The sequence below is a fragment of the Kogia breviceps genome, chromosome 16, assembly GCF_026419965.1.
Source record: "Kogia breviceps isolate mKogBre1 chromosome 16, mKogBre1 haplotype 1, whole genome shotgun sequence".
In the NCBI taxonomy this organism is placed as follows: domain Eukaryota; kingdom Metazoa; phylum Chordata; class Mammalia; order Artiodactyla; family Physeteridae; genus Kogia; species Kogia breviceps.
Genome location: NC_081325.1, coordinates 4,683,335 through 4,704,869, shown reverse-complemented (window position 1 = coordinate 4,704,869; position 21,535 = coordinate 4,683,335). Strand labels below are relative to the sequence as shown.

General features: G+C 50.6%; 1 protein-coding gene across 5 annotated transcripts in view; it reads left to right on the top strand.

Moving 5' to 3' along the window:
- Positions 1 to 457: 457 nt before the first annotated feature.
- AMER2 (APC membrane recruitment protein 2) overlaps positions 458 to 21,535 on the top strand; it is a 55,096-nt gene continuing 34,018 nt past the window's right edge. For 3 of the 5 annotated variants that reach the window (XR_010837164.1, XR_010837163.1, XR_010837162.1), the window contains exon 1: positions 458 to 2,997. Coding sequence is in view for 1 of the 5 variants with exons in the window: in XM_059041996.2 (XP_058897979.1) it covers positions 458 to 2,377 (1,920 nt within the window). In the remaining 4 variants the exon portion in view is untranslated. Of the gene's footprint in view, positions 3,605 to 21,535 lie in introns of those variants that run through there. The other 2 variants (XR_010837165.1, XM_059041996.2) reach the window with 2 other exon arrangements.

Below are 21,535 nucleotides of genomic sequence, written 5' to 3'. Positions count from 1 at the left end.
GGATAAAAACGGACATGCAGGGCGTGGGAAAGACATGAAGAGTCATGAAGTCCGGGGCGGGTGGTTACAGAAATCCGTGTTTTGTGTTGGGTTGGATTTCTTTGTCCAATCGGGGGCATTTTGCGATCCACGATTGGGCTTCTGAAAAGAGCGATCAGGAGGAGGAATCTGAAGGTGGATGAGACTGGATGGAATTTGCATTGCAAGATTACGGCCCTAATTTCTGCAATCAGCTCGAGAAGGCTCCGCTGCCCGCTCTCGCCGCAGAAGAGCTGCAGCACAAAGCCGAGCCGGACGCGAAGTGGGTTAGGGCGTTATATAAGCCCCGGCGGGAGGGGAGATGGTCTTTTCTGCGCGCTCCTCCCGCGGCGGCGGCGGCGGCGCGGCTCCGGTTGATTTAGAGCGCGGCTGACAGCGGGCTGGCGCGGCCGCGCTGACGCCAGGCTGCTGCGTCGCCATGGAGACGGGCGGGCGCGGCGCGGCTGTCAGCGGCGGGCGCGCGGCCGCGGGGGGCCGCCGGAGGAAGGCGCGGGCCGCGGCCGGGACCCTCGCGGCAGACATGGACTTGCATTGTGATCGCGCCGCCGAGCCGCCGGCCGCCGAGCCGCCGTCGGGCAAGATTAACAGAGCCGCCTTCAAACTGTTCAAGAAGAGGAAGCCGGGCGGCGCGATGCCCAGCATCTTCGGGGTCAAAAACAAAGGGGACGGGAAGGGCGCGGGGCCCGCGGGGCTGGTGCGCAGCCGGACGCACGACGGGCTGGCCGAGGCGCTGGTGCTGGAGGGCGGCCGCCGCGAGGAGCCGCGCGCGGGCGGCGGGGACGGGGCGCGGCCGGGCCCCGCGGCCCCCCGGGCGGCCCCGGGCGGCGCGGGCCCGGCGGCCGGCGGCTCGGTGGCTAAGTCGCACAGCTTCTTCTCGCTCCTGCGGAAGAACGGGCGGCCCGAGAGCGGCGGGGCGGAGCAGGCCGACGCGGGCAAGGCCGGCGGCAGACAAAAGCGGGGGCTGCGGGGGCTCCTGGGCGGCGTGCGCTGGCGCAGGAAGGACCGGCGGCCCAAGGATGCGGCGCCTGCCGGGCGCGCGGGGGCCCCGGGCAGCCTGGCGCGGCCGGGCTCGCTCACCGCCAGCCTGGAGTGCGTCAAGGAGGAGGCGCCCGCGGCCGCGCGCGAGCCGGAGGCAGCAGGTGAGCCCGCGGCGGGGGAGCCGGAGCCGGCCTGCGCCCCGGGAGAGGGCGCCGCGGGACCCGGGCGCGCCGAGCGGCCCCGCGCGCCCCCCGAGCCCGAGCCCGAGCCGCGCGCCGGGGAGGGCCGGCCGGCCGAGGACGCCGCGGGGCCCGGGGCCGCGCCGGCCGAGACTGCGCCCCGGGCCGACTCCGAAGGCGGCCGCGCGCCCGCCGCCCCCGACCCTTCTTCGGTCGATCCGCCCTCCGACCCATCGGCCGATCGTATTTGTCTGATGTTCTCTGACGTGACTTCACTGAAAAGCTTTGACTCTCTTACAGGCTGCGGAGATATTATCGCAGACCCCGAGGACGAGGCAGGGCCCAGCTGTGCCAGGCATGCCCCCGCGCCGGGCCAGCCGGGCCCCGCCCCAAAGCCCCCCGGCGTGGTGGCCTACCAGGGAGGCGGGGAGGAGATGGCGAGCCCGGCCGAGGCGGACGACTCGTACCTGCAGGAGTTCTGGGACATGCTCTCCCAGACCGAGGACCAGGGCCCGGGGCCCCAGCAGGGGGCGGCCCCGGCGGCGGCGGCGCCCGAAGCGCAGGTGGCCCCCGAGACCCCCAAGGACGCCAGGCGGGCCGAGGGGGCCAAGGACGCGTCCTCGGTCAAGCGCCGGAGGCTGCACCGGCTCCCCTCGGAGCTCCAGCCGAAGGAGGAGCCCAAGCACGCGGACGAGGAGCCGCAGGAAGGCGTCCCCAACAGCGACGAGGGCTACTGGGACTCCTCCACCCCCGGGCCGCGGGAGGACGGCTCGGGCGGCGGCGTGGGAAAGGCGGGCCTCCCCCGGGACGGCGACAGCGGTGACGCGCTCTACGACCTCTACGCCGAGCCCGATGGAAGCCCCGCGGCCCTGCCCGCCGCCGCCGCCGCCGAGGACACGTCCTGCGCGTCCCGGTTAAAGCCCGTGTCTCCGGTCACCGTCACCTGTGCCCTGCGAACGCCGGGGAGCTTGCTGAAGGACTCCAAGATCCCCATCAGCGTCAAGCACCTCGCGAACCTTCCACCCAGCCACCCGGTGGCGCCCCAGCAACCGGCCAGGAGCGAGCTGCCCAGAACCAAAATCCCGGTGTCCAAGGTGCTGGTCCGCCGGGTCAGCAGCCGGGGCCTGGCCGGGACCGCCCTCCGGGCCGCGGCGTGCCACGACAGTGCCAAAAAGTTGTGAGGTCTCCGAGGCCGAGGTGGAGGGGCCGCTTGTCGAGGAACACAACTTTCCCCGGAAACCACTGCGGCAAGTCTTGCACCCCTCAAAGAAAGGCCTTTCGGACCGTCCCTGCTCCGAGCCTGGACCAAGGAGGTCTTTGTGTCGCAGGCAGGGGCAGGATCCACCAGGCAGGGGACGCCACAAGCCGGATTTCCCCCCCTGAGAAGTCCCTGAGAATTATTTTCAAGCACTTTTTTTTTTCTTTTTTACCTTTTTAAAAATCTTTTTTTCTTTCTTTTTTTTCCTTTAATACACTGAACGCTAGGAAGTCACCTTTACTTGCCTTTGCAGAAAACAGAACTTAACCCAATCTAAGGAAGCGTCACGCCGAGATATTTGGCTGTGCTGGTGTCCAGCGGGCCTGCAGGAACCATCGGGAGAATCAGAGGAGCCCTACTCTTCCTGACACTTTCCTTCCTTCTTTTCCTTTTCCTTTCCCGGAAAACAAAAACAAAAACAAAAAAGGACTCTTTGCTGTATCACTGTGTGGGAAACACCTACAAAGCTGAGTCAGGTAATTTACCTGATGAGCAGCGGAAGCATCACTGGTTGGCAGAAACGCCGGTACTTGCAGTTGCTAGGTATGCAAATAGGCATTTATCGACCACTAGGACGATCAAGGAGAGTTTGGATTTGGTGGGTTTATTTAGATCATTTGTTTGGAGAGGAAAAAAAAAAGCTCAGCAGAGCAGGTTTCCCTCCCTTTTTTTTTTCCACCCAGTGCAGAGATCAAGATCAGGGAAAGATTGCACTAAATGCCAGCCGACATTTAGCATTTATAAACTGTAGCCTTTTCATGTGTAGATGATGCATATTTTACAGATTATCCAGCTGTCAACCTTTTATAATCTGTCAGTAACCTCGAGTTTAAAATCTGGTTTTATAGCTAGACACGATAACCGTTCCCAAACCATTGATGGTCTTTTATGTACTCTAAGGGGAAGCAATTCTGTTGTTGTTTTATGTGGGTTCTCTCTCTGGCTTTCAGTGCAGGAAAAAAAAATCTATTGTGTTGATGTCCCAAAGGAATGGTTCTGCCTTGTCTTGGGTTAAGAGTCTGTTTGTTTCTCACCCCGGACCCTGGTTTTCAGAGATTTTACCTTGGTTATAAAAATTTTGGATTCAGCCGTTTCTCAGTATGGGGAGTTCAAAACGAGGAACACATAAAGAAAAACAATAGAAAATGTAGTTTTTCCTGTCATTTGACTTCTGCTTTGTAGACTTAGGACTGAGCCACGTATGTTCAGAATATGACACTGGGAAGCTTATGTATCATAAACATTGTGTGCCAAGATTATTTTTGAAAAGTGGTTGACTTATATGTGTGTTTCCTATTATTTTAGATGAAATATTTATTTCAGAAAGCATTACCATATGCCCCGATAGTTTGAATGATAAACTGAAGCCGTTCCTAGAATGCTCTTAGGGTCTAATGATTATAGAATATCCTCTTTGAAATGTATTTTAGTGTATTTAATCAAAAGACCAGAGCTTCTACTAGGAGGTGGCTCACAGTGTGGGGAAGGTGACACATGTTCAAGTGAAACTACACACACGTAAAAGACACGCACACGTCTCTCTAACGCTCATTTTCCAGAGAGATTCCCTGAGTAATGAACTGGTAGTACCTGTTTTTTAAGTTCGTTTTCTGTTTTATAAAGGAAAGGAAAAGGCAGGTCAAGTATATGAGAACTTATTTTAATAATATGAAAGGAGTAACGAAATAAAGAGATATCAGAGGAATACAGATCCGGGCCAGTAGCACAAAGCAGGTTGTTCCCCATTTTAAATCAATTAGAAGAGATGGTAGAGATTGGCTCCATTTCTTTATCATTCAGATTCCTGGCTTTTATTGTGTCGTGTCAGATCCTTGACGTGATTTTAAAGTAGTGTTTTAATATTTAATTTTCTTACGTCTGTAGATGAGGTCTTGTAGGCAGACATAGCCTTAAGCCCTCTGAATACACCACCAGGAATTCATAAAGCGGCTCACACTCACACGTGCTCCTGCACTCAGCTGTGTACAACTGACAGACAAAGGCGTTCACCGCACACTTGGAGATGTTTTAGAAATTAGTTCTGTCTTGAGAAAGGGATTTGAATATGATTCAACGCTGATAGTACTACTTAGACTCCAGATACATTCATTTCCCACCCACCCCCCGCCCCCGGTTAATGGGAAGAATATACATTTTCTTCCTAGCTGTAAAACAAAGGATCTTTATTTTCTTCCTGTGCATCTTCTTGCAGGGGTTAGAAGGGTCTCCCCTGCATGAATCCATGACAGAGTTATATCTGTTCACTTGTTCAATTGCACAGCAAAGGTAGGGGGCCCTGAAGGACTCGTGAGGATATTGTAATAGTAAAGGCAACCTACTTACCTATTTTGTAAGCACTGGAACAAAGTATTTTTGCTTTCACCGTTTGGGGACTTATTTCTGCGTTTACACTGCTGTGCTGTGTCTTGTTTTTATAAGGAAAGGAAAATGTCAGCAGCGTTTGCCTTATTTCCCCCTTGCCTGTCAGTGAACCACTTCTGCAAGAGTTAAACGATTTTCTTTTTTGTTCTTTTTTCCATGGTTGTTTTTTTTTTTTAAACTCTATCTTTAAGAATTCCACCCACACCAGTCAAATGAAGGATTCAGGCAATGAATTAAATAGCCTCAGTCACTTGATGGGAAATCAAGACCAGTACAGGGAGGTGTGTCTTTTTTTTTTTTTTTTTGTGGTACGCGGGCCTCTCACTGTTGTGGCCTCTCCCGTTGCGGAGCACTGGCTTCGGACGCGCAGGCTCAGCGGCCACGGCTCACGGGCCCAGCCACTCCGCGGCATGTGGGATCTTCCCGGACCGGGGCACGAACCCGCGTCCCCTGCATCGGCAGGCGGATTCTCAACCACTGCGCCACCAGGGAAGCCGTCCAGGGAGGTGTGTCTTAACCTTTTCCAACCACAGACAAGGAATGGTAGTTGCCTTTTTGTACCAAGGGCTACTTTCTCTCATTCCTGTTCATGGAGATTGTCTCCTAGGATTTTCATGGATTTACATTCCAATTGTTATGGGTTGGCCAAAAAGTTTGTTCAGTTTTTTTCCGTAAGATGTTACTTTTTGGCCAACCCAATATTAATGCATTGTCTAATTTGGCCATATTTGCTGATTTTTTAAGGAAAGGATTGGATGTGGGCTGCTGACACCTTTCCTGTGTATCTGTGTTTCTGAGATACTTGGTGGATTAAGTCCCTTTAGTCAGAGTTGGCCAAATTCTATAGGAAAAAGTCACATCGACTGCTGGCCCTGAATCTGTCAGTCAGTTCAGTAGCTCTGCACAAAGACAGCCTGACTTCAGTGTCTGCGTTACCTGGGCAGTGTTACTTGGGCCACTGTGCTTCGGTACTAATGCTTTCCTGCTTCCGTCAGCCCTATAGCATTTTGAGTAATCGCAAGAGGAAGTAGATGTGTGTTATTTCACCTAATAACAACAATGGAATGTAGACTGTTAAGGACTTCCTTTAGCTCCATTTCCCACAAATTATCTGCCTATTTAAGTACACAGTGTGTGAGATCTATGAGTCTAAGGGTTTCTGCATGAATCTCAGAAGTAGTGTTCAGGTATTGGCGCTGCCGTGAATATTCATGTAACCCTTTGCCTACGCAGTTGTCAAAGTAAAAAGATGGTGTTAGGGACCAAGACGTTTTTGGCTGAACTTTATTGACGTCTTTGTCAGATTAATCTTCAGCAACCTTTTACCGTTAACTTCGTATGAAGAGATTGGTCAGCGAGCGTGCCGTCTTCTCCCTCGGTTCCCGTCATGTTTGCTTGGAGCCCTCAGGTAGCAGTACTGGGACGCTGGTCAGGACGTTTGCCTGTTTTGACATTTGTACAGTGGAACTCAGTCCCCGTTTATAGTCGTTCCTGATTGCTCTCCTGAATTAGGACTATCTGGACGTGGCCCCCTGTGCTTGGCTTCTACATTCACATGCCCTTTGCTCCCCCTATCACTGTTAAGAAATTAATCCAAGAATTTTATGCCCTTAAACATATGGAAAAAGAACCACAGTTGCCTCTCATTTCCCACCACTGAGGACGGCCCATTAGAAGTACCTGAATGAAATAAGAGGAGAAACCCAAATTCCCCCCCGCCCAGTCGCATTTCCCTCCCCCTGGCCAGGCAGACCGAGGGGTGAACAACACAGTTCTTAGTTAGGAATTTTCAGTTCTCCACGCACGAACATTTAGAAAGCAGTTCAGGAGCCAGAGGCTAGCGTGGCAGCTTGGTTTCTCAGGTGGGAAAGCCAGAGGCCAGCATTTACTTGGTGAAGAGAGGAGGCTGTGACAGTGTCAGGCGCTGCGGCCATGTGGTCCCTCCTCGGGGCAGGCGCCCATTCCACGACCCCATGCTGCTCTGAAGGTTCTCTGATGGCTGTGCTGGATGGCTTCTTAACAGCCTTTTCACTGTGATGAGCAGGGAGATGAGACAGTTCTGAGACAGTTCGTTGTAACAATAGCCACTTACAAGGAAAGATATTTGACCTCGGAGATGAGACAGTTCGTTGTAGCAGTGGCCACTTACAAGGAAAGATGTTATCTCCCTGCAGATAATGCTTCTAAGGACTGATTCAGAATGGTCGTTTCATGATTATGGAAAGCAGCTCCTTCTCAAGCTGCAAAACAAAAGGTTAAAATAGCCACTAAGCCTCCAGAACTGAAACTGGGCACATTTTATGACTGATATTTAATTCAGTGCAACACATATTCACGGGGCATATACTGGATCTCATGCTTAATAAAAACCCATTCAGTTTGGAGCTCACAAGTAGCTGTACTGTAATCAGACATTCTTAATATTCATTAAAAACACCTTTGTTTTATTTTACCTACTTTTATTTTGTATTTTTGGCTGATCGTCTGTGGGGTGGACCAGGGTGGGGTGAGATTGAACAAGGGTGGCGTGGATTAAGTCACACAAATTCCTCTAAAAGGAAGAATAGTAATTACAACAAGGATTAACGTGTGTTGAAGTACTTACTACGAGTCAGCCCCTTCCAGGAGCTTGACAGATATTTACCTAGCCCCTCTCACAGCCATGTGGGTTAGGTAATACTCTCTCCCTCACAGAGCATAGTTAATTCATCCTTTTGGTTTGTTTCTCCCCCATTCATTCCATCCACGCATCCATTCATCTCTTTCTCTCTCCTCACCTAGGACAGGGATAGACATTGTTTAGTGACTTACAGTAATGCAAGAGCTAAGAGCTGCTAAATCTCCTCACCAGCTCACTTTCGATAGAAAAAGAGCCAACCCATGTCACGCAGCTGAGAATCGCTTTCGTGTCCGAGATGTCGGTCCTCACGCCCTTCCGGGGGACGTCTGCTGCTGGGTTCCAGAGGCAAACAGCCTGCCTTGCTTTGGAGGGATCCTCGCCTTTCGGGGATTAACTTCAAAAGTGTAGACGGACACCTCTTCTGTTGTCGTGACGATACCTCTGCCCTGATAGGATTTCAGTCATGTCGAGCACGTTTCACCTGTTGTTCTACCTTAAGCCCAGTCCAAGCTGGTTCTGGGTGTCCTGGGTTGTTTGTCGAGATAGTAGCTGGCTCCGTGACGCCTCGCCTTGACACACTTCTGAACTGCAGAGACGAGCTCCTGGCTCTTTAGGAAGTAGCACATCCCGCGTTCTGTCTCCGACCATTGAATCCTGGCCTAGATTTTCTGATTCATTCATTCATTCAACTAATGTTTCTTGCACACCTATAAGTCAGTCACTGTGAATTTGAGTATTTTATATTTAATGGAACTAGCCTAACCTCTGCTGTGTGTTTACCGTGAGCTGGGATGATGCTCTGTTTTCTTTTGACATTCTGTCCACCAGAACCAGGCAAGGTGGGGCTTGGCTTTGTTCTACAGAGGCAAAAATTAATGAAAAGGTAGAATACCTTGTCCGAAGCCACCCATTTAGCAAGCGATGGACGGAATATGAACCAGAAATCTAACTCTACTGCTTGTGCTTTAATTAATTATAAACCTTCTTTTTTAGCCATATGATTCAATTTTTGTATGATTTAGTAAGAAACGGATCAAAGTTCTGAACCGCAAGAGCCAAACCAGATTTTTATGATGGGGGATACCATTAAAATGACGACTATTTCAGTTAAAAGTGAACTTGGTTTTTTAAAAAAATTATTTGATGCCTTTTGTACATGCAAGCCTGAAAGGTAGATCTCAGAGCTAGCAGGGTTGTTTTTTTTTTCACACCTGACCGGTCAAAAATTTGGGCCGTAGTCACCCATTATTACATGCTAGCAGGTCTGCATACAGGTTTTATAATCTGATGACTGTTTTGTCAATAATAAAAATCTACAGAAGCATTTTATTCATATATGGGCTACCCACGCTTGATGAAATGCTTTTTTTTTTTTTTTTTGCTGTATGCGGGCCTCTCACCGCTGTGGCCTCTCCCGTTGCGGAGCACAGGCTCCGGACGCGCAGGCTCAGCGGCCACGGCTCACGGGCCCAGCCGCTCCGCGGCACGTGGGACCTTCCCGGACCGGGGCACGAACCCGCGACCCCCGCATCGGCAGGCGGACTCTCAACCACTGCGCCACCGGGAAAGCCCTGAAATGCTTTTTTAATGAGAAGCAGTGAACGAATTCAGTCACGGGTGATCATTGTGTTGAATTGTAAACTGGGGTTATTTTTGGAAATTATTCAGTAATTGGGTAGAGTAACTTTCTGCTCTATGTGAGAAGATAGATTTTTAATAAAATACAGCCTAGGTCATTGGTTATTAGAGGCATAATAAACTTTCTCAGATCCCTATCTGGATGATTAATACACTAAAAAAGAAAATGCTAAAAATACCCGGTCAGATTACACGAGGGTCTTGAAGTGACACACAGGAAATACTTGTTATCATGTCATAAGATGAAATGGACCCAGGGAGCTTGGAGGAATTCATAAACCTTCTCAAATAACTACCTTACAAACCACAAATCCCCCCACTACACAGTTATTTCTAAATAAAGGAGGAGAAACGCTAACAAAACAACATCTAGCATGTTTATTGCTTCCAGGATACATTTAACTGAACTTGGAGGATCCGATGATGGTGGTCTTTTTACCAAGAATATCGGGGAAAATGGTTTAGATGTTGCAGACAGAGTAAACGCCTGTCATTTTTTAATGGACTCCAGCTACGTACCAGGCTCATTGCTAACTTCAGGTTTTGCCCGAGTTATTTATAGGAACTATCTCAGTGTAATATAGGGAATTGCGGGTTATTTGAAAATAAAGACAGAGAGAGCCCAAATGAGAAACTCCACTTCTAGAATTAGTTTTCCTAAAAGTCAGGCATGCGTCTGAGGACAGACTTTTGGCTGTATTATTTTTGTGCACAGGGGGAAAGTTGTTAGTAGGTTTATAGATATTATTTTTATAATAGAACGTTAAAGTCCCCCCAGACATCAAAAATTGTCTCCTAAAATTACTCTATGTTTTTAAGACTTGTTTTAAAAAAGGGTTCTAAATAGCAATAGGGTCTTTTCTCTTTTCTCCTCTCCAGTGGTTTAATGGGATAGATGAACCAATGTTTATATTTTTAAACCTGTAAATATTTTATTTTGGGTATTTTGTATATTTGTTGATAGAATTCCATTTCGTGCATATGTATCACCGTGCATGTCGCTGGTTTTGATAGTCACTCTTTTAATGAATGTAAGAAGCTTGGACTAATAGCACTTTTCTTCATTCAAACATCCTAAAAATGAAAATACAGCACTGCCATTTGAAATGTTGTGTTTAATTCAGTCAATAAATTTTGTTGCTCCTTTACGTTGACTGTGAATTCTGCTGGTGGTTATTTTTCCCAGGATAAATTTTATTTCCAGCCTCTTCAATTTTTAGAACTTATACGAATGGTGATAATGACTGTGTCTGTGTGTCTGTGTGTCTGTGTGTGTTTGACCAACAGGAGGCCCGTATTTCTTTCAACACTTTGTGAACAGGTGAAAAGTTACTGTTTGCTTTGAGCAGGTGCCTTTGGAAAAGCTCGTTCGGTATTCTGACTCTGGTCTGATTTCTGAGCCTCTTACTCGGAAAATCTCTGTTCCTTCTAACTCTCCTTGAGTCGGACTCACCTGCTGTGTGTGACCGCGGCGAGCGGTGAATTGGAGTCTTTCTGAGGAGCTGTTTTCTGTTTTGTTTTGTTTGGGCGGGTTTGTTTTCACGTCATCTGTCTAATAATTCAAATCCATAGTACTCCTGAAACTTACTGTGGAGAATAATGAGATTGCGCCATCTTGTTTGAAAAATAAGAATTGGAGTCTGCCTAGATTGTTTGGAAGTCTACTTCCCTGAGAATGGGCTTGTCCATACTGCAGTTACTTACATTTCTCTTAAGTAACAAGAAAAAAAAAATCATACTTATCTTTAGAACCTGATTAGCATAACCTTCCAAAGGGAGATCTGATTTGTACAGAGAAGAGTCAAGAGTAGATGGACGTAGAACCACAGATAGTGAGACGAGAGATTCACAAAACCTGGACGCCTTTGCTGGTTCCCCCTTTTCCCAGCTCATATCGTCCCTCCTCTTGCCCGCTTTTCCTAGAATTCACACAGAAGGCCCCTCACAATAACACACTCAATCTCCCTTTCGTGAGGCCACGAGGAAACTGAAGCCCAGGGATGCCGTGACTTTCCTGAAGCCTCTGAGGTGGTGAAGTTGGTAGAAAGAGACCGAGTTTGGGAACCAAACAGAAGCTGGGTTCGAACCCTGGTTTGGACACTTACCAGCTCTGTGAATCCAGGCAGTTTCCCGGACTTCTCTGAGCCACAGTCTCCTGCTCTATACAAGGAGGATAAGGAGATTTAATTTACAGGGCAGTCGTAGCATGATTAACTTTCAGAAAGATAGGTGTTGAAGACGTAGTATATTTTTTGTACATGGTAGTTGAGCTCCTTTTGCTTTTTAAAAAGGGGACATTTATAAACATTAAAACTTCATGGGTGGGGCTTCCCTGGTGGCGCAGTGGTTGAGAATCCGCCTGACGATGCGGGGGACGTGGGTTCGTGCCCTGGTCCGGGAAGATCCCACGTGCCGCAGAGCGGCTGGGCCCGCGAGCCGTGGCCGCTGCGCCTGCGCGTCCGGAGCCTGTGCTCCGCAGCGGGAGGGGCCACAACGGTGAGAGGCCCGCGTACCGCAAAAAAAAAAAAAAAAAAAAAAACAACTTCATGGGTTAGGGTTGAAATACTCTTGAACAGAGAACTTGCTTTGATGTAGACAGAGGTAAATCAAACTTCTCAGGTTGCTGAAGAGACAGACGTGTGCAGAGGAGTAGACGGCCCTGAGGCGTGTGACTCTGAGACTCATGACTGAAACGAAAAGCCTACACGTGCTTAGCGAAGACTAGGGCGCGACGTCACGGGTACTAGCTGAGTACGTGGGGTCTTGGCAGCCTCGAGAGCAATGACCAGACGCCGTGGTAGTCAAGTCGGAAGGCAGCTTCCTCCCCTAGACTCCAAACGACGGGCTGTAAGACTCGGTGCCCCCAGAACCTCAGGCAGAGAGCCGGCTGGCTGAGTACAGTGGAGAGAAATCAGTGGTGCGTTCAAGCTGCAAAAAGAAAAAAGTAACTGTATGGGCTTGAGAGATAGGAAGTGATTTCGGCTCGAGGGCAATTTCTTCTGCCATGTAAGGCAGCGGCTGAGCAAGGCCTGTGCTCTGAATTGGCCTCAGTTCCTAAACGCCCCACACAGAGTGAGCACCGCCTTGCCCTGAGACGTGGGGTCCTGGGGCTTAAGGATAACACCGTGTTCATACAACGTGGCTCTCGAACTCAGAGCACCTCGTCTCTCGCCTGGCCAGAGACACACCGTCTCCTCCTACACCGAGGGCGTTGGTGGCCGCTCTGGACAGGCTGGATGGGTGTCAGCCTCCGGTGTGGGCTTCTCAGCAGATTTTCAGGGTGTCCACCATCCTTACCTTTTATGCTGTTTTCACGGTAGGGAGACCTTTAGGCTGCAAGTTTAGAGTCCCGTGGAAGCAGCTGTGTCAGGAATCTAACCCCCAAGAGAACAGAGCAGTGGAAAAGCATCCTGGAACCTCTCCCTCCACCTAGGTAGGCCCTGCACTCGCGGAGGGCACTTTGGCACTCATGACCAGCAGGGGTGTTGGGTGACCCGTGGTGGGGTGGGGAGAAGGGGTGTGTCCCCAAGAAAGAAGGGGCACCTGGGCGAAGACCAGGGCTCAGGGCTGCCGACAGAGCCCGTTGTCCTTGTTCATCCGGGGAGAAGCCCCAAAGAGCGTTTGGGCTCCACCAGAGACGGTTCCCCATTTCCGATCAGCTTTTCTATGTCTTTCTGGCTTCTAGTCCTAGGATTCGAGAGGTTAACTTCCTTCTCAGCTCCTGAGGTCTTTCTAGCCCTGGCACCCTGGGTGAAGGTGGCCTTTAGAAATTAATTCAGGGTCCTTGGTGGCTATTCTCAGGCCAGAAGCCGCCTCTGTTCTGGCTTAGTTGTTTGGTGGAGCGAGAGGCACTTCTTAGAGGACTCTGGTCCTCGCGGGCAGCTCAGGGACGGCCCTGGAAGGTGCTCACGGGGTCCCAGGCCCGAGGTCACATGCTTGTTGGAAGCTTTGTCCATCTGACGAGACGTCATGTCCGTCGTATGTGGCAGTAAATGGATTCACAACTTTGGTTCAGCTCAGCGACTATCTAGAACTTCAGTGTGTTGGGCTGTGTGCTAGGCGTGGTGGGTGCGGGTGAGACATAACACTGGCCCCTCTGCTAAGGTTGCTATAACTTCCCAGTAAACTGCCTGTGCAGATCTGTGTCTCAGTGTCATTTCCCAGGGAACTCCAACCTATTCTGGTTTCCATTTTCTGGTGAAAAAGTGAAGCTTAGGGATCTTAAGTGTTTCTGGAGGTTGGATAGAGTTAAATTTTTTTCTTGTACAGAATACGTACCAATGCCTGACAAAATTAATTTTTATTTCTTTAAATGCACAGTTGAGCTCTCCAGGAAGGGAGGCCAGTAATCCCCAGCTGTAACTACTGACGCCTGGGGGCCTAGAACATGGAAGAATGAGCTGGGTCCATATGGGAGACATTAAATCCACAGTCAAAGCAGAAGGGCTATTTTGTAGACCTTTTTTTGGTCATTGAAAGATCCAGCAGGCACAAAATCTTTAAAGATAAAGATTTGAGCAACACATTTGCACACATATATAACCCTGGACCAAACAGTTAGAGAATCCACACTCTTTTCAAGTACAAACGAAACACGAAAACTGACCACATCCTAAGCCACGAACTAAGGCTTAACACGTTTCAAAAAAATCAGTTCCATACAGAACATCTTCTCTGACTACAATGCAACTATGCTAGAAATTATCAGTAAAAAGATAACTAGGGCTTCCCTGGTGGCGCAGTGGTTGAGAGTCCGCCTGCCGATGCAGGGGACGCGGGTTCGTGCCCCGGTCCGGGAGGATCCCACGTGCCGCGGAGCGGCTGGGCCCGTGAGCCGTGGCCGCTGCGCCTGCGCGTCCGGAGCCTGTGCTCTGCAACGGGAGAGGCCACAACAGTGAGATGCCCGCGTACTGCGCGCAAAAAAAAAAAAAAAAGATAACTAAAACCACTCCATACATTTGCAAATTTTTAGAAAATACATCTTTCAACAACTTAAGGATCAAAGAAATGAGTATAAGCATTAGAAAACAATTAGGAGTAATCATTATGAAAACATTGTATGTTAAAACCTGAAATGTAGCTAAAGGTTACTTAGAAGGAATTTTATAGCCTAAAATGCTTAGATTAGGAAAAAGTAAGCTGGGATTAATGAGTTAAGAATCCCTTTTAATCAACTGTAAGAAAAATTAGAAAAAGAATAAACCCATAGAACGTATAAGTAAGAAGTAATATAGACAACAACAGAAAGTAGTGAGACAGAAAACAAAAATACTCTAAAAGTGGGTCAACAAAGGCAAACATTGATTTTTTGGGGGAAAAATATCTAATAATATTTATTAAGAAAGAAATAGAGAAGATACAAGAAAGGTACGGAATGAGAAGATGGGCGTAACTATAGCGGCAGCAGAGATAAAAAGGTGAAGAATGCTATAGAAGCTATGCCAATGGGTTTTAAAATTTAGACAAAATATACAAATTCCCCCCCCCAAAAAAAACATTGCCAAAAGTGACTTGAAAAGAAATAACCTAAGGAATCCTAAAACTGTGAGAGGCCCTGAACTGGCAAGTAAACCTCTTCCTGCCTTTTCAAACAAAGCAACACCATAAAACCAGATGGCAGAATGGGTGCTGCACGAAACTTCTAGTCATCGGATAACTTCAGTCCAACCCAACCTCTTTCCTAGAAGGAGGGAAACCCTCAGTGCGTCGTCTGCCACCAGCAAGAGAGGAAAACTACCGACATCTCTCTATCACGGCATTCAGCATTTCTGTCGAAGCTGTTGGAAAACCGAAATCTCGTCGTCTGTAACACCGATGCTCATTCCAGGAATGCAAATATGGTTCACCTTGAAAAAGAGTCTGTTAGAGTAATTCACCACATTAAGAGATTAAAGAGAAGCATATGACAGCTCAGAGCTGTGGATTCACATGCCTAAGGCACTTTTTAAGGTTCCTTAACAAATCCAGAATCCAAACACTAAATCCTGTCATGTTCTTAAAACATTCAAGCTCTTAGGACAATGAGTTTCATTATTTTTTTTTAATTTTATTGAAGTATAGTTGATTTACGATGTTGTGGACACTGGGTTTCTTTAAACATTTTGTCTCGTAACATTCTTTTAGGCAGTTGCCCATATTTCATCCAATCTAAGATGTTATGGGTACACCCACCATTCTCTTCTATATCGTGAAGGAAGAAAAAAATGCTGGCGGTTATCATTGTGGGACACCACTGATTGAGAGAAGCACCCAATTTTAGAGATGTGAGTTGTTAAAATGTGCATCTTAGAATGGATGAAATATTGATGTGCTCGTTAAGAGGTTTTTTTTTTTTTTTTTTTTTTCAGTACGCAGGCCTCTCACCGTTGTGGCCTCTCCAGTTGCGGAGCACAGGCTCCGGACGCGCAGGCTCAGTAGTTGTGGCTCACGGGCCCAGCAGCTCCGCGGCACGTGGGATCCTCCCGGACCGGGGCACGAACCCGCGTCCCCTGCATCGGCAGGCGGACTCCCAACCACTGCGCCACCAGGGAAGCCCCGTTAAGAGTTTTAATAATCGTATTCTTCCTCTTCACTTAGGGTAATGAAGATTTACATGAAAAAAAGACAGTTATCTAAAGGTTGGGTCTACAGCTACCAAATGTCCAGACGTTTGGAAGCAATTAACATTTAGTGAAGAAGATACCAGACACAATCGAGGTCTCAAACTTTAGGGAAAGGGTCTGTTCCTTTTTGTGCAGAATTATACGCTGAAAAAGAAAATTCACACATATGTAAGGTTATTTCTCAAGCTTCTCACTTTGAAGAAAAGGAAGGCCTGAACATTTGACATCCTTGCTTCTTATCTTTCTCTGTCTACCAGGCCCTCCAAGTTGGCAGGCGAGAACAGAGTGATAATCTGAAAAGATCTTCGTCGGTGGCTAGCACCTCAGTGTTTCCCAGAAGACACCAATTTCTCATAGGTGTATGTCTCATACTTATTTCTGGATGGTAACGTGCTTCTTCACAGGCGTCTAAATCTTTGTTCCGCCCACGGGAATGCATTTCGGAAGCCTCCTGTCGCAGCTTGTTTTCTCACTCTTGGCCTGGTGCACGGCCACACTCACCAGGACGTGCGTGGTCCGTGGGTGTCAGGGAGTCTCTTCTGAGCGGGGAGCCTGTCCAGCGGTCGCTCCAAGCCCAGCACTGTACCCCGGAGGGCGCTGGTCTCCCGACGGCGATCACCCTCCACCCATAGGTCTTTAAACAGCAATAAGAGGCCAAACCCTAGCTGCCTCCACCCTTTTCCCCCTGGTCTAAGGGCTCCCATCCCCAGGACTTGCATCTTTTACCCGATCACTTCTTCTCAGACCGTGTGTTTTGGTCAAAATCTTTCTTTCTTCTTACCATCTTTGCTCTTTGTTCTCTTAACACCCTTCTTTCCTACTGACCTTTAGCCCAGAATTCTCTCTCCAGCAATTCTATTTGTTCTCCTTTAGGGGAAAATCCATATAATATCTGCTTTTTCTGGGAGGCCCGTCCTGAGAGTTTTGTACTGATAAACTAGTGTTGTCCGGGATTGTTGCATAATAAAGAATTTGCTTGGTCTGTGTTCCCGCTTCCTGGGAGATAACGTGGAAATCCTTGGAATTTCCTGGGTTATAGGAGTGTCTTGGTTGTCCGTGGTGGGTCTCTCAGCCACACCCGAATTTATGCTAGTGAAGTGACTCAGGAGGGGGACTGGTCACCCAGGAAGACCGGCTGTGTGACTGGAGGGTTGCGGCTCTGAGCCCTGTGATGTCAGCTGACCTCCTGACTTCCTGGGGGGGGGGGAAGGGGCTGGACCTTGAGTTCAACCACATGGCCAGTGATTGAATCGCTTCTACCTATGAAATGAAACCCCAGTCAAAGCGCTGTATGCTGAGGCTTCTCAGGGTAGCCTCCTGGTGGCTGAGCAGAGAGAGGGCACGAAACTGTGCTCTTTTTGCATGGCTCGAATCAGCAGCGGATTGCAGGATTGCAGGGACACGGTGAAAAGGAAGGCTTGATTCCAACAGGCCCAAACACAACCTTTTTAAAAATGATTTTTATTGTATTATCTATAATGAAAGAAATAAAAATTGATACTCCATTCTCATAGCTTACATATCTAACTGATCGACCAGCTACGCTTGAATCTGAGTCATTTTAGGAGGCTGTTTCCCTGAGTCTTTAAAGACTTACTTTTCCGCCCACTGCTTATGGCTTTAACTGGATATTCCTCAGAGGTCTGCTGGGAGGACCCGATCTCCTCAGCCCTTTGGGAGCCTGGCAGGGCCTGGAGTGGCTCAGCAGCACCCTGGTTTGGGGGTCCTTAGAGTGTGGCTGGGGCAGAGGATGGAGGTCCTGACATCACCCCATGGTACCCACAGGCCTGGGACCCCCTGCAGCGCTAGAAAGGGCAGGCAAGGTGACCCAGCATCTGCTGCCCATTTGGTGGGCGAAGGGTCGGGCTGTGAGTGGCGTTTGGGCCGGGCGGGGCAGGGAGCAGGGCTCCACGGTCCAGGGTGCAGCCAGGCTTGGGGTCAGGAGGCCAGGCCGCCATCGGCCCACCCACCTCGCGTGCTTCCGTCTGTTTCTGGCTGAGGGGACTTTCAGCAGAGTGACTGTCCCCAGCGTGACCGTTCTCACGCTCGCGAGACAGGCACAGGAGAGCTTCCACGCTGCCCGGCCGCTGGTGTCAGAAAGTGCCACTGGGCTCAAAACCCACTCCCTCTTCTTCCAAGAACTTCCATCACGGAAAAGGCAGAGCTCCTAGACTGTTGAAAGCTAATCGCAACACTTATAAATGTTTGCGAGGTTTGCAGAGTGGCTTCCAATTTTTTATCACCCATCGATGTGAACACGTTTGCTCCGAGATGGTGACTGTCACGAGCTGGAAAAGAAACATAGAGCCACGTAAGGCTGAAACCCCAAGAGACACGAGCCACTTACAGGAGAGCAAGCTGGAATTCCTCAGGCCGGTTCTCGAAGAGATTTTATTGAGAAGTTTCATAGAAAGTCAGTGTTGGGCTTCCCTGGTGGCGCAGTGGTCGGGAGTCCGCCCGCCGATGCAGGGGACGCGGGTTCGTGCCCCGGTCCGGGAAGATCCCACGTGCCGCGGAGCGGCTGGGCCCGTGAGCCGTGGCCGCTGCGCCTGCGCATCCGGAGCCTGTGCTCCGCAACGGGAGGGGCCACAACAGTGAGAGGCCCGCGTACCGGGAAAAAAAAAAAGCAAGTCAGTGTTACGTATTTCCCCTGATACGTCCTATCTTACTTTTCTTGACGTAATTATATGATATGAAGAGGACGTCATGTTTTTAGCCAGTCCCATGTGGTTGTTCCCAGGCCCCCCCTGCCTCGCCCCCCAGCGCTGTGTTCCGATTGTCATTCGCCACCGGCCGGTTGTAAAGGGAAAAGCTTGGGGCCCGGCTCTCTTCGGTCATGAGGTGCCCAGGCTCAGGGGAGATTCACTCACATTTTAGGGGAACTCAGGATGTGGTCTGCAGTTACCCTCCCTGGTTCACATCAGAAAAACCCATGTATATTGTTCCACCCCCCTCCCCCGACAGCTGTTACATAATAACAGTGCCAACACCATAAATCTCAATGGATTCTGGTGTGACGCGTAATAGCGAACACGGGCAAATACACAGGTTTAATACTTTTTAAAATTCGTTTATTTATTTTTGGCTGCGTTGGGTCTTCATTGCTGCACGCGGGCTTTCTCTAGTTGCGGCCGAGCGGAGGCCGCTCTTTGTTGCGGTGCGCGGGCTTCTCATTGCGGTGGCTTCTCTTGTTGCGGAGCACGGGCTCTAGAGCACAGGCTGCAGTAGTTGTGGCTCGCGGGCTCAGTAGCTGTGGCACGTAGGCTCTAGAGTACAGGCTCGGTAGTTGTGGGCACAGGCTTAGTTGCTCTGCGGAGGGCGCGTGGGATCTTCCCGGGCCAGGGTTCGAACCCGTGTCCCCTCCATCGGCAGCTGGACTTTTAACCACTGCGCCACCAGGGAAGTCCCTTAATACATTTTAAATGAAAGGAAATCAGCAATGCCATTGTGTTATGTTACTAACATAAGTGACAGCTGGAGTGGCCTGGGCCTCTGCGTTTAAATGCCATCCTTCAAATGGTGGGAAACCCCATTAAGCCAGGATATGGTTTCAGGGGAAGCCCCCTCCACGTGACCCTTGGGGGCTCTGGAATGTGTCATTCACCAGAAGGTCACCCCTCCCTGAGCCCAGGAGCAGGGCTTTGCATCCTCGCCACCATCAGCCGTCGGTGTGAGGCCAGCACCTCTGTCCAGGTTTCTTGGCCACGTGGGTTTCTTTCTCTTTCCGTCCCCGCCCAGGCTTCCCCCGGGGTTTCCCAGACTCCCGAGGGACCACGCTGTCGCCCAGCCCCAGACAGGCCAAGTCAGGGCCTCTGGTGCACAGGTGTCTCCTGAGTAGAAATCGGTGCAGCCAGTGACCCCACCCTTGCCATCTAGGTCGTTAAGTAAGAGGAAACGGCGAGGAGAGGAGGCGTCGCAAGTGCTCCGAGCCCCGCCGGGCCCAGGGGTGTCCACGGACAGCTCCCTGCTGCTGCCCAGGAAGCCTCTGAGTGTGCTTGGCTGGAGCTGCGTCCGGGCCTGCCTGCCGTGGCTCGGGAGGGGGACAGAGCTCTGTGCCCATGCTGAAGTCAGGAGAGACCGCGCGTGGTGAGGCGTGTGCCGTGGGCCCCCGTGGGGCCAGGCGCGGGGAGACCCCCAGGAACCATATCCAGGCTTGGTCTCCTCTTCCCTTACAGGATGCTCCAGGGGCCACCTGCCCGGGGTCCCTGATTCCAGGGGGCCCAGCCTGAGGCCGAGGGGGGAGGTGGACTTCATGTGAGGCCGAGATTACCTGCACGAGGTTCAGAGGAGGAGGAGGGTCAGGAGGATAGGTGGATACACGGGAGCATCAGAGACCATCTGAGTTGAAAGTAACAGCTGTGAGGGGAGAAAGGAGAGCAAAAGAGAAAAGAGGGTCACGTCCTGCCTTTTGGGGGCGAGCTGCACTGGGGTCCGTGGTCCCCATGTGTGGAGGCCGTAGGAAAGGTCTCGGAGGTACCTGGGGAGGTTTGCAGTGCGTGTCCTTGGCCTTAGCAGGCAGGGCCGCAATTTCGCCTCCTGAGGACGCGGTTACAGAAAGCGGCGCCCCAGCGGGGCCCGTGGGCCTTGTTCGTCCGCGGTCCTGCTGCGCGGGACCTTTTGCTTCATCTGCTCTGTCTTCCTGCCTCTGCTTACCCTCGGGGCAGCAAACGCGGAGCCTCTGACAGCAGGCAGAGCGCCTTCTGAGAACTGGGGAGCGAGGGGAGACTTTCCCTTTTACATCAGCTCGCAAAAGTGCTAACAAACGAACGTAGGCAGCTGAGCAAACGTCTGGTATGCAGTGAGTGCTCCGTAAATATTAGCGGTTATCTGTTGTGCCTTCTGTACCAGTTGGAGGTGACGCGATGAATTAATAGTAATTAACCACCTGCCCGGAGATCTGGAAGCTAATAAGGCAGGGGGTTCAAGGACATTCTCATATTCTCACAGCAACCCTGGGAGCTAAATGGGTCAGGATTGTTGGAACCAGAATCGCAGAACGGTTGAGCTGAGGGGACCTTGGAGATGATGAACTCCAGCCCCCTCACTTACAAATGAGGAAACTGAGGTCCAAGGAGGGGAGACGACCTCCTCGGGGTCCCACGGTGAGTGAAGGGACAGGTCCACAGGCAGAGCTGAAGGCAGAGCTTTGTCTGGGTCTTTTCCAGAGATGGATGGGGTGGAGAAGGGCGGGGCTGGCGACGCGAAACCCGTTGTCAGGCTTTTGCTATACATTCAAGTGAGATGTCGGCAAGTCCCGAAAAGGGCCTTATTAATGAAGGCAAGTGCAGAGGAGGAGGGAGAGACCCAGAGGTGAGAGGGATTGAGGAGGTAGTAACACTGCTTGATGACCAACCCTCCTTGTGCCCAGGCTCGTGGCCATGGTGTGACCAAGCTCGCTCTGTGACTGAGCTGATCAGTCCCCTGTTGTAGTCAAGGTGATGATTTCAATAGCGATCTGACACCTGTGACTAAAAAAAGGATCCTGACTAGGGCACATTAACATTTAAAATGTGGTTCTCAAACGTGTCTTTGGATGTTGCGTGTACACGCACAGGGGCTCCGGGGGCTTGGTGAGGTAACGCTCCCTTCCCTGGGAAGACGGAAATGACATTTCCCGTTCCCCATCGAAGCTGGGCTTCTGGATGGGATTCAGATCCTGCCAGTAAGATGAGCCGTAACAGACCTCGATGAGGAACTGAGCTGCCTCCTGCGACCCCGTGAGCCTCGTGTGAGGTTGATCTGGGACAGACTGAGAGCAGAGCGGGGTGCAGGCACCCCCCTGCCCGCGCCGTTCCTGCTGGAGCTGGTCGAGATTTTGTGCCAGCAGCCCAGTGGTGGC